The sequence below is a fragment of the Pongo pygmaeus genome, chromosome 9 (assembly GCF_028885625.2).
Source record: "Pongo pygmaeus isolate AG05252 chromosome 9, NHGRI_mPonPyg2-v2.0_pri, whole genome shotgun sequence".
NCBI classification, from domain to species: Eukaryota; Metazoa; Chordata; class Mammalia; order Primates; family Hominidae; genus Pongo; species Pongo pygmaeus.
In genome coordinates this window covers 107483121-107502011 of record NC_072382.2, presented here as the reverse complement: position 1 = coordinate 107502011, position 18891 = coordinate 107483121, and the positions used below count along the sequence as shown (strand labels likewise).

Genomic DNA, 18891 nt, shown 5'->3' with positions numbered 1-18891 from the left:
TAATTTGCCTTGGCCATCTCATACCCACTGTGGTTAGGCTCCATCCACATTCACTTCTTTCCCAGGACACGAAGCTCTCTCCTATTACCCTGTTCTCACACATACCATCTTCCTTGAATGCTCTTTCCCAGCGTCTCTGCCTGGGGAATTCAAACTCCCCTTTCAACAATTTGCTTCTGTCTTTTTTTTTTTTTTTTTTTTTTTATTGCACCTTTCCACATTGTGCTGCGTTATTTGATTGTGTTCTTCTGTTTTTCTTTGCATTCAGAGTTCCTTCACAGCATCGACTAAAACTGATGTAACTTATATGCAGTGCTTGGAAATTAGTAGGTACTGGATAAATGTGTGTTAAATAAATGACCAAATGGATAAGTGTTGTGGTACAGGTATAAGAAAGGAAAATAATAGAATGTGGTGGGCAGAGACAAGAAAATTTGTTTCTCTTGTGTTACTGCACAATATTTATATAATTATATTATGAACACAAAATTAATTATAAAATTAGAATAATTTCTAAAAGAATTAGAATAAATTATAAAAATAGACTATATATTAAAAATAGAATATATATATTTCATCACACACACTATATATATATATATATAATCCCCAGTATGAGTTCTGTGGTTTTAAAAAGAAAACTTTAAGTCAAATACAGAAGCAAATTATGTCTAGACTTTGGATGAATAATAAAACTCTTTGGTATATGTGGCCCTGGGAAAAAACTTTAAAAAATGGAAAATAAATTTCTTATATCCAATCTTAAACCATCTTTCATTTTTATCTTTACCAGTGATTATGTGAACCTTATCATTATTATTTTGGTAAAAATTACACTACTTTATTTTCTTCTAATCTTAAACTAGTCACAAGTTGTATACGAGATTGGAGAAAATCTGTATCAGCAGGGATCTAGTGGCCAATTATGTGGCTAATCTTGAGGGAAGGTTTAGAAATGAATTCGTTCCATTACTTTTCTGACTGAATCAAAGTGGATAAAACAATGTATCACTTCATTTGCTGGCAGAGAGCACACTTTATTACTGAACCGTTTAATATAAATACTGTATAATTTATAAAAATGTAGTTATATTTATGATGTTTACAAGACTCAGAAAAGGGTCCTCAAAGGTACTGTTGAATGTTTTGCTTCCTTTTTGTTAATCTCACTGCCTTTTAAACATTTTAAACATTTGAGGAGTAGATACAAAATTCTACTGAAATAATTATGATGTTATCCTCTCTTTTGTACCTAATGAGGAAGATAACTTACCTCTCCCTAAACCACAGTAGATACTTGTATGCAGCTGCTTTTGATTTAAGGCTAGAAAAACTAATTCATTTTATACCTCCAAAATTATCAAGCAGATTTTCCTTTATCTTTGTAAAAGAAGCTGAAGTTTTGGATGTTTCTGTCAAAAACAATAGTAGAAATTGTTCCAGTAAGTGTTCTTGCAGCATCAACTAAAACATATTTATATAGAATTTATCATAGAATTCATGATTCTTCCCAGACATGATTCTTCCCAGACAAAAGCACTTGCATTCTGACAATCATATTTTTCTTCTTCCTTGAAAAACTTATATCCTTTGGCTCCTTCACTTTGCCTTTTATTTTATCCTATTTTTTACTTTATAAGAAAATGAGGTATGGCTGCAACCATGGTAACAGTTGCTAGGAGACAATTAGACACCCCTTTCTAACCCCCACCAATTCCATTTGCACTAGTCTGGCAGATCTGTAAAGGTGTTTCTGTTTTCTATGAAAACAACAAACCTAGTGCATCATAATGGGACTTGCACATTCTAATCAGTTCTGCTAAATAGTAATATTAAAGAAGTAAAATTCACCGTCTTAGCAAAACCTCACATCTTTTGAGTTTCTTACTTTGTTGTAGATCCTGACTGAGCAAAGCTCAATATGCAAAAGGAGCTTTATAATGAAGCAAAGCAGCAAGCTCTGCTAGTACTGCAGTGCGGGAAATTGCTGATATGACTTCTTTGCTGTAGTAATTTCTGTGGGTGCCTGATTTGTTCCTGTTGCATCTCGCCCATTGTTACTTTAATATATGGAAATAAAACTCTTGCTTTTTTCAGCCTGTACAACAAACTCTGAGACATGTAGGTGTCCCATAATCTTGGACAGGTGAAATTCTGGACAAGAAAGCCTCCCAGGTAATTGAAGACTTCCCTTAAACACGTACAAAATGTGTCTCCTGCCTGTGTCTTCAAGTGAGGCTCATTTAGACTTCCAATTTATTCAACAATTGCTTTTTGAACCCCTATCGTCACTAGGGGATGTATTGGTAACAATAAACATAGACTCTGCCCTGATGGAGATAAGATTTCAATAGGAAAGGTAGACAACTAAACTGGTGTAATGCAAGGAATCTACATTTCTGCTACCTCCAATCTTTACAGCTTCGACTTTGTCTACTGCTCCGTTTCAGCTTCCACTTTTGCTTCATACCAATCTTGATTACCTTTTGAGCATTTTCAGATCTCGTTTCCTTTACAGTTCGTTCTGTCTTGGAATACCCTTACCCCTTTTCTCTGGCTGGGAAGATCCAATGCATTTTCAGTTTAAATGCTTCTTTTCTCTGTGAAACATTTGGGACTGCCTTGATTATACTTAGTTACCCCATCTTCTGGATTCTTCATACATTTTTATAATATCTCTGTTTCTGAAGCCATCAAATTGTTTTGTAATTATTTATGCATGTTTCTGAGTTCCCAGCTTGAGTGTAAACATTGTGTAAGGACCATGAGTTGCTCACCTTTGTACAGCAGGCATTGCAGTGCCTGGAACAATGTCTGGCATGCAGATGTTGAATGAATGTATGAGGTGTCAAGTGCAGAGCTGCCCCACCTACAGTTGTTGGCTCATTCCTACTGTCAGAGTGTGCCACTGAATCCTACATAGATGATTCAAATAATCAAAGCTGTTATCTCCAATTGTGAGATCTCTCCTGTAATGACTCCTCCTCCTTATAACTATAGCTATCTTTCCTCTTCTTATTGTGCTTCTTTTTGTTTCTTCTGCCTCTTGTTTTTGAGGGTTTTGTTTTGTTTTGCTTTTTGGCTTTGGTACAGAAAATTGACCTTATGGCCATTAGCCAGTAACAAAAATGTTCCTTTCCTTTTAGGTATTGACTCAACCAGTTACGGGATACAGAGGCAGGCTCTTTAAGCCTTCGGCTCCTTTTAATGCTTTATTCAATATAGAGACTTTTTGGGAGTCGGGGGGAACTGGCAGAGTTCTAGATTTGGTACGATACCTGATGTTTGAGAGTTGTGAAAATTTGTAAATGCAAACTCTAGATAAATAGGCTTTTACTAAGTATTGCCATGCATTTGACCATTTGCCAAAAATTCTGAGTCCTAACATCTCACTTAGGTGGTACTAGACATGGTAGGCAGCCTTGGGTTTAGAATAAGTTAACTGGGATCATGTCCACATTTCATCTCTTATGTGCAAATGGCCTCATTTAGGTTTGAGAAATTTTCCTCTCTTTCTCATTGATCTTGCCCTGAGGTAGGATTATTGGCTTCTTTTGGTCACAGTAAGCCTCTGAGAGGTCAGCCGTGGCTTTTAGGCTTTTTTGATTGATTTGCAAACAGTGTGGGAAGGTCACTGGTTTTGTCAGTAATCCGAGATTCACATTGTGTCTGATAGGACACTAAATTCCCTTTCATATAATGAAAGTGGCAATACTGCTGAAAGGGGTTCCAATTAAATCTGGGGTACATGATAAAGAAGCAGTTTAAGATACCTGTGAGTCAACTGTAGAGACATTTTTCTCCATTCTTTTGTTAAATATCTACTTCATACTCTAAGGTCAGTCCTTACTATCTTTTCCTGATAAATACTTGGTTAGATTCCTTAAATACATCCATGATGTGTACTAGGATCAATATTGTTCTAGTTTTCTATCAAATGCCTTTGATATCTCATCTATTTGATAATAACTGGCATCCATAGCAAAACCCCCAAGGCAGTGTAAGATCCTTTATCACTTTCTACATAATGTATTTCTAAAAGAAGTAATATATTTTAGTAGGATTTTAGGAAATACTTTTGGTTTAAACCTTAGTTAACCAGACAGGAGTTACTAACCGTAGCATAAAATGTATTGGTTTTGCTTAGCACTGTATCTTCAGCAGAGCATAGTACCTGACTATATATATACACGCATATATGCATATATATGTATGTGTGTATATATATATATATATGTATACACATATATGCATATATATGTATGTATATATATATGTATACACACACACTGCATATGCAGTGTCACCCATACACAAACACACACACACACACACACACACACACACACACACACAGTGGGGACTTAACAAATGTTTGTAGAATGAATGAATATCCAGAAAAGGTCACCTGACTGCAGTTTTACTATTAATACATGCTTATTTTCAAGGTATATCCCATGCATACAATTATACATTGCTTTAGGATCAAACAAATCATCAAAAAGACTTCACTGCAAACAGCATTATTGACCTTTAGAGACAGCAAGGGTTTTCAAGATCATCTCAGCTCAACTGTACTTATTTAAAGTGAGAAGGAGAAGAATCATAGGTGGTAAGTGATTCCATTTACTTTTTAAAAATAAACAACTAAAGATTTCTTATCCATCTCTCAGAGAATGAAAACACTCATTTTTATTTTGTTGGAACCATCATAATTTGGGAGATATAATGTAACTGACCAAAGAAAGAGGTAGACGAGTGCAGACCATCCAACTACCCACTGTGATAATTCTGTTCCAGAGGATCAGAGTTGGGAGTTCATGGGAATAGGGTTTCACTAACAGGAACACAAAAATCTAGCTGCTGGACCCTTGGGTTTTTATCACAGTGGAGTAAAATGTATGAGCAACCACTAGCCTTAAGTGCCATTTTGCTCAGTTACTTTGGCTACCAGAAGGATAGTTAAGATAAGGTTTGTTGTTGCTTTTTTGCTACTAGGTTAAACATGTGAACCAAAGTCTGATACTTCAATGTTCAATTGATAAATTTATTAGGTAGAATCCCTAGGGACTCTTTGCAAGTAATAGAGTTCAGAATTTAAAATTAATAGATACATGTAAAAATCATAAATAAAAGACTCCCACTATAAATCTCTTATTTTGATATGAAACAGTTCTTTTGATTCCAGCTATATGAAGCTATTGCAAGCTGTTCTACAAAATAATTGATATATTGTTACAAGAAGAAAATTAGGTGAAAGGAATAAAGCTAGGGTCCACAATGATATTTATAATATCTTTCAAACTCATGGCAATTTAAGTAAAAATATTCTATCAAAAATTCATCACAAATTCAGCAAACACTTAAAAATACTTCTCGTTTTAGATTTCTTTTCAAGGCTTGTTTCTGCAAATGAGTGGACCAAATTGCTCACTGGATTTAGAGAGCCAAAATTCCAATTTGTTTGATTGGAGTTGATATGAACAAAATAAATCTAACTTTGTGGTTTCAATATGTTTCTACTCTCTTAAATGACTCAGTGGGTGATATTTACATACATTCTTCCATTTTTTCTTATGGTGTACATTAAACCATATTTTCAAATACTTGATCTTAAAATCATATTTTGAAATGCTTGAATGAGTATATGTCTAGCTACTATATTAAATAGCAATACATTTATAAGAACTAATTAGTTCATATCATAAAATAATTTGGAAAACATATATAGAAGATGAAATGCTTCTATAACCACAGTTTTCCATTAACATATTTTGAGAGAATATTGTCTGAACTATTTCTATTATGTTTTTGCAAATTGATACAAATTAAGATGTCAATGAAGTAATTATTGATGGCATGCTACCATAATATGAAATGTGCCCATCCTTCTAGAATTTTTTTTTTTTTTTTTTGAGATGGAGTTTCACTGTTGTTGCCCAGGCTGGAGGGTAATGGCACGATCTTGGCTCACCGCAACCTCCACCTCCTAGGTTTAAGTGATTCTCCTGCCTCAGCCTCCCGAGTAGCTGGGATTACAGGCATGTGCCACCACACCCGGCTAATTTTTTATTTTTAGTAGAGACGGGGTTTCTCCATGTTTGTTAGGCTGATCTCGAACTCCCGACCTCAGGTAAGCCACCCACCTCGGCCTCCCAAAGTGTTGGGATTACAGGCGTGAGCCACCGTGCCCGGCCATAGAAATTTACTAATATGAAGTGTGTCCATCCTTCTAGAACTTTTATCATCATTGTACTAATTTCACCATCTTCTGAGAAAAGGCCACTTTTCAAAGGCATTTTTCTTTTTTTTTCTTTTTTTTATTGTTATTATACTCTAAGTTTTAGGGTACACGTGCACAATGTGCAGGTTAGTTACATACATATACATGTGCCATGCTGGTGTGCTGCACCCATTAACTCATCATTCTAATCAACATTATTTAGCATTTAACTTTTTACCTTTTAAAAATGCTTTGGTTGGTTTTTTGAAATTGTTTTCTCTTGCTATCTTAATTTATGAAAAACGATGTTGAAACACAGAGGTCTTAAGGTACATGTACAAACCCCTGACAAAGTATGGATTAGCTTTTGTGGATGAGCCAAGAGTAAAACCAAGAAAACATTAAAAGTTGTTTCATTTAGAGCTACAAGGAATTAAAATACAGATAGTAAACAACAACAACAGCATGTTCAGAATAAAAACACAGCTTTTCTTGGGGGAAAATTTTATAGGACAATTAAGAGTACATTATTTTCTCACAATGCAGTAGACTTTATTGCAATTTATGAGATTTATACCTGAGAGGCATTTTAAATGGACAAAGTTCTCTTACTACTATTATTATTATTACCATGCAACCATGATGGAAAAGAAACCTTTTAGAATTCAGCAAGAAGAATAGAAAAGGTAGACACTCAAGTTTTCTAATTTCTTTAAAATGACAAAAAATATATAAGATGTCCAGTTCCTTTAGCAAGAGCTCATTTACGGCTTATTCAGAGTTTATCCAAAGCACCCAGGTGTGCCGATTTTCTTCTTAGAAACCAGCTAAGACTCTGAAATGGGTCAGTGTGCTTTAGGCACTCAATTGCCTCCTCCAGACTTGGTCTTTTAAGCACAGGTGCTAAGTGGAGGGTCTTTCTGAGCCTTACTCACCCTCTGACAGGAACTTGGCAATCCAGGCAGTTCTTAGAATTGGCTGCTCTGTGGGATTCATCGTGAGTTATTTACAAAGCTTCAGTTGTTCAGGTCAAACAACTCAAACTCTCAATACAGGGGCGGGAGTGGGAGGGAGGGCAATGGGAGTCGGAGGTAAAGTGGCTGTATTGCTTAAGAAAGAAGAAAGATTTTTCTTGGATTCTGTAACTAACCGTTTAAAAATTTCATATACATTGAATAGCTACAACTTCAATAATTTTTTGGACTCTCTCAGGAGTAAGCCCGAGTAATGTATAGGCTTTTAATTAATATTTCCCAAAATAACATATACATATTTCTTTGGTGTATATACATATATATATATATTTAGCTTTTTCTTCTACAAAGGGATGACAGGAAGTAAATACTCTGTTATTTCCTCTTATGCTCTGGCTTCTTTAGACTTTAGCAATACAACATTTTTGTTTGTTTGTTTTGTTTTACTTTTCACTTTTACAAATGCTAATATAGTTGAGGAAGGAAACTGAAGACATCTAGTCCCGTGCCTGCAAATAGTAAAGCTGAATCTCTGAAATATATTTTGGTTTTCATTCTTACAATTGAATACTAAAGTTATTCCTATAAATAAACCTCCAAATTGGCAAGTTTACTATTGGAAATCACGTCATATACTTATGCAGTTAAGCGATAAGTAACAAACTAACCAACAAAAAATTGTATTACCCATGTCTGGCTGAACTAATATATTGTAGATAATATGAGCAAGCATTTCTAAAACCACTAGATGGCATTCATTCACTGCAATTTTGGCCAAAGAGCCTTTAAAGCTTTATCATGATCTGCAAGGGTAGGGGAAGGCAGATGTTATCCATTATTTGATGATATTTTCCTATCATTTAATACAACGGCAAAGCTCAGTTTAATCTTTTCCTGGCTGCTTCAAATCAAATCAACAAATATTTATTGAAACCTTTATTCAAGGACTTTTCCGTTTTGAGGAGAGTTGAAAACCATCTCCACTGGGGTAGTAATGTATTGATTTATAATACCTAGCAGAAAACATGCTATATACAGTATTCCACTAAACTATATACAGTATTCCACTGACTTTTATTTTATTGCTTTAGTAATTTATGTTGCTGTTTCTCATGTAGCACTTAAGTTAGTGTGCCTCTAAAAAAGGTGCACTCACAAATTTATAATTTTTGTACCATTTTTAGATGGGATTAATCTTCAACATTAATATTTTCGAAAACTGGAGGCCAAGAGCTCTTCAAGATTTACACAGGGTCTTTCACTCATTCAAGTCTTAAGAATATGTGAGAAATAGCTTTCTAAATACATTGAGACCTAAGAACCAAAAAGGTCCTTGGTGATAAAAGATTGTAATTTGGTCCTGAAGATAGTCATGGAATGAAAACTCTCAAACCTCACACTCCAAATTAAAAGCTGGGAGAAGATGTTGATGGGGACAAGTCAATCAAAGGTTAAATTTTTCTGTATGGGGTCTAGGTTAAAAATATAAAACCTAGGACTTACCTGTTCTAATATGTTTTGAAGTCTCTCTATCTCACAGTCTATTACAAACTTCTTCTCTTGTCTTCTATCAAGTTCTTCTAGAAGTTGCCTATAGCTGACATCATTAAAATTTTCCACACATATAGCGCTGACATGCCAACCATTTTGTCCTGCTTTTTCCATAATAGCTTGGAGTATCGAGTATCCTATTGGGGGAAAAAAAAGTTACTAAAAACATGCTTTTACTCCCCTTTAATGATGTATGCAGGCACTGAGCCTATATCAACACTGTTATGTTCCAAAATATACTGAATGCTTAGAAACTTAAAGTCTGTGTGGTTATTTCTGAATAATTTATTCTTACTTTCTTTAGTCATGGCAACAAAATCTCTTAAAATGTTGATTGAATGACGTAGCAACACCATACCTTGTGCTCTCAAAATCTCTTTACTGGAGAAGATTGCATTGCTCTAGACATTTTTTTGATGAGACAAACCCCAAACCAAATCCACCATCATCTGTAGTCAATAGCAACTTCATAAACCCTTTTTGTTATTTTACTCACTAGATGGAATTCATTTTGAGCAACTGTTTGACTTTCCCCTTGAACAAGGTAGTACAACATTTTTGGTTCAACTATGGAAGAGAAGATGTAAAAGAAACAGTACAACAGTATTTATTGAGGACCCACTATTCTCGGTGCTTTATTTGTTGATGAGGACAGGTGCATATTAGAGAGGCATTATTTAACTCTTCCTCTCTCAGCAGGGGAATGATATAGACTGGGGATGAGTTGAACAACCACTAGGTGAGGCACTGGTACTGATTAGGTACTCCTAATCAGTAAGAGACTGATGACCAAATAAACAACAGAAACTTAGTTTTAAAAAGTGTGTAGCAGGACTCAAGGTAAAGGCTTGGCCCAAGGGAAAGCTTGGTTAGAGCTGTCTGGATGGAACAAGGAAAAATACCACAGAGGAGAAACAACTTGAATTGGGTCTTGAAGGTTGAGAAGGAGTGTGCAAGACTGCTGGAGGTGGGGGTGTTTATTACGTGAAGACAGCATTCCATGAGAGAATAAAATGAATGGTCTTCACCCGGTTCTTGATCTCATTCTCTCTGCATGTGGAAGGGAAGGCATCTGGTCCAAGCACCTGGGTTAAGGCAGAAGCTGTGAACTCATAATATATCTTCAGGCCAATATTGTCTTGATTGTCCTGCCTTTTTTCCATCTCTTTTTTTTTTTTTTTTTTTTTTTTTTTCAGACAGTCTTGCTCTGTTGCCCAGGCTGGAGTGCAGTGGCACAATCTTGGCTCACTGCAACCTCCACCTCCTGGGTTCAAGCAATTCTTCTGCCTCAGCCTCCCAAGTAGCTGGGACTAGAGGCGCATGCCACCATACCTGGCTAATTTTTGTATTTTTAGTAGAGACAGGGTTTCACCATATTGGCCAGACTGGTCTTGAACTCCTGACCTTGTGATCCACGTGCCTCAGCCTCCCAAAGTGCTGGGATTATAGGCGGGAGACACAGCACCCAGCCCCATCTCTCATTTTTGAATTGTAATGTGAGAGAAGAATAAAAAAAAAAAGATTTTTTGAATTTATAAATATCCCATACACTAAGATTGGTTAGGATCAGAGCCTGTTAGTCAGTTATATTTTCACTTTATGGTTTAGCTTAAACAGAATATTCTAGTCCTCTTTAAGAAAGTCTAACACTTATTTGAGCTCATTCTATAGCAACTGTCTGTAGTTTCTTCTTCCTTTGATACTGGAATTGCGTAGAGAGCGGGGTGGATTAAAAGTGAAGATTTAAAATGAATATACCGCACTTGCAAGATTAGGGCATATTTGTTGAGTTTTCTAATTGGTATGTGAGTCTCATAGATTCAGAGATTTTTAATTTTTTCAGGTGTGTTTTCTACATATCAGAGTTCCAAACATTACTGATGCTCAGTTAAGATCAACAGATGGAACTGATGATGAGATCATATTTGAAATATAAATTACCTGATATCCTGCCAAATGAAATACTGTGGCAGTCAGGATTCATTTTTATCTAAATGAAAAAAAATTCCCCGAAGAGGAAGAAAGAGGGCATGTTAATTACTATATAATTATTCTGGTATATCTATTGCTCCATTTAGTCTTCCCTTTTGTAATGCGTGCCAGTAATTATCTTTTCAAATCTTACCTAGATCCTCCACCCCAAAACCCCAGCACTCTTTCTCTTGTTTCCATTCAACGCCTATGTAACATGATGACATGAAACCTTCCTTAATATATATGTTCATGCCTCATATATTCTGTCGCAGGGGCTTATGCTCTGATGGTAACTGAGGCAATGTTCTTTTAAATCATTTTTTTGACACCTATGAACATGTTCTTTGACTTAAAATGAATGCTTTTAAAAATACCAATTGACGTATTACTTTTCTTTTTTCTCCTTTTATTTATCATCATACCAGAATAATGCTAAGATTTTTTTTTGTTTGCTTGAGTGTTGTAAAAATAATAAAAATGGCCCCCACACATAGAAATAGTCTTCTCCCTGGGCTCAATTCACAGCTTGGCACGATTCTCCAAATATTGCTGCATTTCTGGCTGTCAGGCTTCATGTCAGGACTAGGCATCCATGTTGTTATTCTCCTGCTGACATGACTTTTACAGAATGTGGAGCCACACACCTTCTGATGAAATTTATAGATATGCCCACTTACCTTACAAAATTGAAGGACTCACTCTAAAAACAAAATTATAATTCAAATCCAGCCTTCCATTATCTGATTTTTTAGATTTACAAATGACACTAGAATTGGAATCAGACAGAACCCTAGGACACAATCTTTGTTGAATGGCAAAGAAAGTCGGTTACTTAAAAAGCCCCATTAATCATAGTCAGAAATAAATGGCATGCTTTCATTGCAGTGCAAAGACATGCAGTAATAGTTTCAGAGCTTGGCTAAAATCATATTCGTTTATAAGCTATGTTTGATTCTAATATGCTCCCTTATTATTCATTGATATTCAGATGTGAGTGTCTTATTTATTTGCTAACATAGCTGGAAATATATTGTAACTAGGATAAAATACTGCTGTTGAATCTATGATTATGTAACTTAGTTGTTATATAAACTAGATAATCATAAGTCAAGTCATACTATTTCCATATCTGGCTATGATTTGCATCTCCTAGGTATTAGAAAATTTGTAGTGCAATATTGTTGGCCAAAGAATGAATACTGCAGTTTTAGATTAATATCACGTAGTTAACAGGAAATTCACTACTGTAAAGGATATTTTAAATCTTGCTACTACTCTAAAAAGCTGTCTAACATTTTAATTCTATATAATTTACTGAAAACCTACTACATACAGAATTCTATAAAGTATATCAAGATAAAGATGTGGGAACTGGATGACATTTTGTTAACTGAAATAAGCCAGGCACAGAAAGACGAGTTTCCCATGTTCTCACTCATTTATAGGAGCTAAAGGTTAAAACAGCTGAACTTATTGGAGATAGTAGAATGATGGTTACCAGAGGCTGGGAAGGATAGTGAGGGAGGAGGGAAATGGGGATGGTTAATAGGTACAAAAATATAGTTAGATAGGATAAATAAGATATAGTCTTTCATAGCACAACAGGGTAACTAAAGTCAACAATAATTTATATTACTTTTTTTAAATTATTATACTTTAAGATTTAGGGTACATGTGCACAATGTGCAGGTTAGTTACATACATATACATGTGCCATGCTGGAGTGCTGCACCCATTAACTTCTCATTTAGCATTAGGTATATCTCCTAATGCTATCCCTCCCCCCTCCCCCATCCCACAACAGTCCCCAGAGTGTGATGTTCCCCTTCCTGTGTCCATGTGTTCTCATTGTTCAATTCCCATCTATGAGTGAAAACATGCAGTGTTTGGTTTTTTGTCTTTGCGATAGTTTACTGAGAATGATGATTTCCAATTTCATCCATGTCCCTACAAAGGACATGAACTCATCCTTTTTTATGGCTGCATAGTATTCCATGGTGTATATGTGCCACATTTTCTTAATCCAGTCTATCATTGTTGGACATTTGGGTTGGTTCCAAGTCTTTGCTATTGTGACTAGTGCCGCAATAAACATACATGTGCATGTGTCTTTATAGTAGCATGATTTATAGTCCTTTGGGTATATACCCAGTAATGGGATGGCTGGGTCAAATGGTATTTCTAGTTCTAGATCCCTGAGGAATCGCCACACTGACTTCCACATGGTTGAACTAGTTTACAGTCCCACCAACAGTGTAAAAGTGTTCCTATTTCTCCACATCCTCTCCAGCACCTGTTGTTTCCTGACTTTTTAATGATTGCCATTCTAACTGGTGTGAGATGGTATCTCATTGTGGTTTTGATTTGCATTTCTCTGATGGCCAGTGATGATGAGCATTTTTTCATGTGTCTTTCGGCTGCATAAATGTCTTCTTTTGAGAAGTATCTGTTCATATCCTTTGCCCACTTTTTGATGGGGTTGTTTGTTTTTTTCTTGTAAATTTTTTGGAGTTCATTGCAGATTCTGGATATTAGCCCTTTGTCAGATGAGTATGTTGTGAAAATTTTCTCCCATTTTGTAGGTTGCCTGTTCACTCTGATGGTAGTTTCTTTTGCTGTGCAGAAGCTCTTTAGTTTAATTAGATCCCATTTGTCAATTTTTGCTTTTGTTGCCATTGCTTTTGGTGTTTTCGACATGAAGTCCTTGCCCATGCCTATGTCCTGAATGGTAATGCCTAGGTTTTCTTCTAGGGTTTTTATGGTTTTAGGTCTAATGTTTAAGTCTTTAATCCATCTTGAATTAATTTTTGTATATGGTGTAAGGAAGGGATCCAGTTTCAGCTTTCTACATATGGCTAGCCAGTTTTCCCATCACCATTTATTAAATAGGGAATCCTTTCCCCATTGCTTGTTTTTGTCAGGTTTGTCAAGGATCAGATAGTTGTAGACATGTGGCGTTGTTTCTGATGGCTCTGTTCTGTTCCATTGATCTATGTCTCTGTTTTGGTACCAGTACCATGCTGTTTTGGTTACTGTAGCCTGGTAGTATAGTTTGAAGTCAGGTAGCGTGATGCCTCCAGCTTTGTTCTTTGGCTTAGGATTGACTTGGTGATGCGGGCTCTTTTTTGGTTCCATATGAACTTTAAAGTATTTTTTTCCAATTCTGTGAAGAAAGTCATTGGTAGCTTGATGGGGATGGCATTGAATCTATAAATTACCTTGGGTAGTATGGCCATTTTCATGATATTGATTCTTCCTACCCATGAGCATGGAATGTTCTTCCATTTGTTTGTATCCTCTTTTATTTCATTGAGCAGTGGTTTGTAGTTCTCCTTGAAGAGGTCCTTCACATCCCTTGTAAGTTGGATTCCTAAGTATTTTATTCTGTTTGAAGTGATTGTGAATGGGAGTTCACTCATGATTTGGCTCTCTGTTTGTCTGTTATTGGTGTATAAGAATGCTTGTGATTCTTGTACATTGATTTTGTATCTTGAGACTTTGCTGAAGTTGCTTATCAGCTTAAGGAGATTTTGGGCTGAGACAATGGGGTTTTCTAGATATACAGTCATGTCGTCTGCAAACAGGGACAATTTGACTTCCTCTTTTCCTAATTGAATACCCTTTATTTCCTTCTCCTGCCTAATTGCCCCGGCCAGAACTTCCAACACTATGTTGAATAGGAGTGGTGAGAGAGGGCATCCCTGTCTTGTGCCAGTTTTCAAAGGGAATACTTCCAGTTTTTGCCCATTCAGTATGATACTGGCTGTGGGTTTGTCATAGGTAGCTCTTATTATTTTGAGATATGTCCCATCAATTCCTAATTTATTGAGAGTTTTTAGCATGAAGGGTTGTTGAATTTTGTCAGAGGCCTTTTCTGCATCTATTGAGATAATCATGTGGTTTTTGTCTTTGGTTCTGTTTATATGCTGGATTACATTTATTGATTTGTGTATATTGAACCAGCCTTGCATCCCAGGGATGAAGCCTACTTGATCATAGTGGATAAGCTTTTTGATGTGCTGCTGGATTCGGTTTGCCAGTATTTTACTGAGGATTTTTGCATGAATGTTCATCAAGGATATTGGTCTAAAATTCTCTTTTTTGGTTGTGTCTCTGCCCAGCTTTGGTATCAGGATGATGCTGGCCTCATAAAATGAGTTAGGGAGGATTCCCTCTTTTTCTATTGATTGGAATAGTTTCAGAAGCAATGGTACCAGTTCCTCCTTGTACCTCTGGTAGAATTTGGCTGTGAATCCATCTGGTCCTGGACTCTTTTTGGTTGGTAAGCTGTTGATTATTGCCACAATTTCAGATCCTGTTATTGGTCTATTCAGAGATTCAACTTCTTCCTGGTTTAGTCTTGGGAGGGTGTATGTGTCGAGGAATTTATCCATTTCTTCTAGATTTTCTAGTTTATTTGCGTAGAGGTGTTTGTAGTATTCTCTGATGGTAGTTTGTATTTCTGTGGGATTGGTGGTGATATCCCCTTTATCATTTTTTTATTGCATCTATTTGATTCTTCTCTCTTTTTTTCTTTATTAGTCTTGCTAGTGGTCTATCAATTTTGTTGATCCTTTCAAAAAACCAGCTTCTGGATTCACTACTTTTTGAAGGGTTTTTTGTGTCTCTATTTCCTTCAGTTCTGCTCTGATTTTAGTTATTTCTTGCCTTCTGCTAGCTTTTGAATGTGTTTGCTCTTGCTTTTCTAGTTCTTTTAATTGTGATGTTAGGGTGTCAATTTTGGATCTTTCCTGCTTTCTCTTGTGGGCATTTAGTGCTATAAATTTCCCTCTACACATTGCTTTGAATGTGTCCCAGAGATTCTGGTATGTTGTGTCTTGGTTCTCGTTGGTTTCAAAGAACATCTTTATTTCTGCCTTCATTTCATTATGTACCCAGTAGTCATTCAGGAGCAGGTTGTTCAGTTTCCATGTAGTTGAGCGGTTTTGAGTGAGTTTCTTAATCCTGAGTTCTAGTTTGATTGCACTGTGGTCTGAGAGACAGTTTGTTATAGTTTCTGTTCTTTTACATTTGCTGAGGAGAGCTTTACTTCCAAGTATGTGGTCAATTTTGGAATAGGTGTGGTGTGGTGCTGAAAAAAATGTATATTCTGTTGATTTGGGGTGGAGAGTTCTGTAGATGTCTATTAGGTCCACTTGGTGCAGAGCTGAGTTCAATTCCTGGGTATCCTTGTTGACTTTCTGTCTCGTTGATCTGTCTAATGTTGACAGTGGGGTGTTAAAATCTCCCATTATTATTGTGTGGGAGTCTAAGTCTCTTTACAGGAGGAAATTCAAACCAAAGGCAAAGAGGTTGAAAACTTTGAAAAAAACTTTAGACGAATGTATAACTAGAATAACCAATACAGAGAAGCGCTTAAAGGAGCTGATGGAGCTGAAAGCCAAGGCTCGAGAACTACGTGAAGAATGCAGAAGCCTCAGGAGCCGATGCGATCAACTGGAAGAAAGGGTAAAAGTGATGGAAGATGAAATGAATGAAATGAAGCGAGAAGGGAAATTTAGAGAAAAAAGAATAAAAAGAAATGAACAAAGCCGCCAAGAATTATGGGACTATGTGAAAAGACCAAATCTGCGTCTGATTGGTGTACCTGAAAGTGACGGGGAGAATGGAACCAAGTTGGAAAACACTCTGCAGGATATTATCCAGGAGAACTTCCCCAATCTAGCAAGGCAGGCCAACATTCAGATTCAGGAAATACATAGAACACCACAAAGATACTCCTCGAGAAGAGCAACTCCAAGACACATAATTGTCAGATTCACCAAAGTGGAAATGAAGGAAAAAATGTTAAGGGCAGCTAGAGAGAAAGGTCGGGTTACCCACAAAGGGAAGCCCATCAGACTAACAGCGGATCTCTCGGCAGAAACCCTACAAGCCAGAAGAGAGTGGGGGCCAATATTCAACATTCTTAAAGAAAAGAATTTTCAACCCAGAATTTCATATCCAGCCAAACTAAGCTTCATAAGTGAAGGAGAAATAAACTACTTTACAGACAAGCAAATGCTGAGAGATTTTGTCACCACCAGGCCTTCCCTAAAAGAGCTCCTGAAGGAAGCACTAAACATGGAAAGGCACAACCGGTACCAGGCACTGCAAAATCATGCCAAAATGTAAAGAGCATCGAGACTAAGAAGAAAGTGCATCAACTAACGAGCAAAATAACCAGCTAACATCACAATGACAGGATCAAATTCACACATAACAATATTAACTTTAAATGTAAATGAACTAAATGCTCCAATTAAAAGACACAGACTGGCAAATTGGATAAAGAGTCAAGACCCATCAGTGTGCTGCATTCAGGAAACCCATCTCATGTGCAGGGACACACATAGGCTCAAAATAAAAGGATGGAGGAAGATCTACCAAGCAAATGGAAAACAAAAAAAGGCAGGGGTTGCAATCCTAGTCTCTGATAAAACAGACTTTAAACCAACAAAGATCAAAAGAGACAAGGCCATTACATAATGGTAAAGGGATCAATTCAACAAGAAGAGCTAACTATCCTAAATATATATGCACCCAATACAGGAGCATCCAGATTCATAAAGCAAGTCCTGAGTGACCTACAAAGAGATTTATTGTACATTTTAAAATAACTGTAAGAGTATAATTAGAATGTTTATAACATAAAGAAAGAATAAATGCTTGAGGAGATGGATACTCAGTTACTCTGATGTGATCATTATGCATTGTATGCCTGTATCAAAATATTTCATGCACCCCATAAATATACACAACTACTATGTACCTATAAGAACATTTTTAAAAAGATAGGTAATGTGAAATACAAAGGTGAAACAAAAGATAAAGATGTGATTCTTGTCTTTACAAAGAATTTACTATCTAGCAAAACCAATAGGTAAACTATCCATTATGCAAAATACACAGCACTATATAAATAAATTTAAAGTAATGAAAATAATTTTTTAGAATAGTAGAGCATATCATCGACATAATCACTTTATTAGATTATAATAGTAATTAAGGGCTTTTTCATAGTTACTAAAGAACACTGTCAATTACATATAAAATAGTTTTAAGTGTTATGATATCACATAAAGATTTTATCAGTTATGTTAAATAGAATCAAAATGAGGTAAGCAGTCCTGAGCTACTGCACCCTTACATGTCAACACTTATTACATCATCCATGGATAATGACCTATTTTGCATGAGTACCAATTCAGAGATGTTGCTACTCACAACAATAGCTGGGCTTATTTATTTGATGTTTTTGTTTGCAAGAGTTATTTAACTGTCGGCACACAGAGCAGCAGAAAGAGAAGCAGAATACATTTGCGCCAGGGAAGAAAGTATTTAGAAAAGAAAGAGTTATCCATATGCCCTGAAAAAGCTTTACTTGGATGAGAACTAGAAAGTGTCCATTGTGCTTTTCAATGAGAAGGTCATTGGTGCTCTTAACATGAGCAGGGTTAATGGAATGCTGGATATAGAAGGCATTTTTCAGATTGAGAAATTGAGGAGAAAATGGGAAGAGGTGAGAATGTGGAAATAATCAAGGAATATCTTCAGAATAATGAAATAATAAGATGAACGGTATGCCAGTTTGATGAATATGGGATACAGAAACATCTAGATTATGGGAACTGGTTTGGGAAGGAGAAGACTAGGTCTGTCCCATGAGGGTTGCTGAGCCTGAAAAGGGAACATGGCAAGGGGCATAGCAGCAGCTTGTAGTTAGTTAAATTAAAGCCTCCCTCATAAATCTTGTAAATTTCTATAGAGGTTCTTGCTGCTACATCATCAATATCTCTGGTCTGGCACAATTTGTCAGTGTCCAAAACTAGTGGATTCAAGGAGAAAGGTGTGTGTGTCCATGTGTGTCTGACGCCACGTATTGATTTGAGTTAAGAAAGGAATAAGATTCTGTAATCCTCACTGCATTTAATGCCACCATGCTGGAACTGTGGAGTAGATTTAATAACCATTTAGGTTGGACTCTTTCCAAAGCAGCTTAGTACTGAAATAACATGTTCAAAGGCCACAGTCTGGACTCCCAGGTTTCAGTGCATGGAGGAGTAACCAACATTGTAGCTTGGGTAAAATTACCTGCAGCTGTAACTATAGTATTTATTTATGCCGTAGTTCAAAAAGGGCATTCTAAAAATAAGCAAAGATTTTCCT

The 18891-nt window shown here is 36.2% G+C and overlaps 1 protein-coding gene across 6 annotated transcripts in view; it reads right to left on the bottom strand.

The window, feature by feature from the left end:
* GRIA4 (glutamate ionotropic receptor AMPA type subunit 4) overlaps positions 1-18891 on the bottom strand; it is a 381426-nt gene that overhangs the window by 111046 nt on the left and 251489 nt on the right. For all 6 annotated transcript variants that reach the window (XR_010127632.1, XM_054440025.2, XM_063671385.1 and 3 more), the window contains exon 5: positions 8701-8885. Coding sequence is in view for 5 of the 6 variants with exons in the window: in XM_054440025.2 (XP_054296000.2) it covers positions 8701-8885 (185 nt within the window). In the remaining variant the exon portion in view is untranslated. The remainder of the gene's footprint in view (positions 1-8700; positions 8886-18891) is intronic.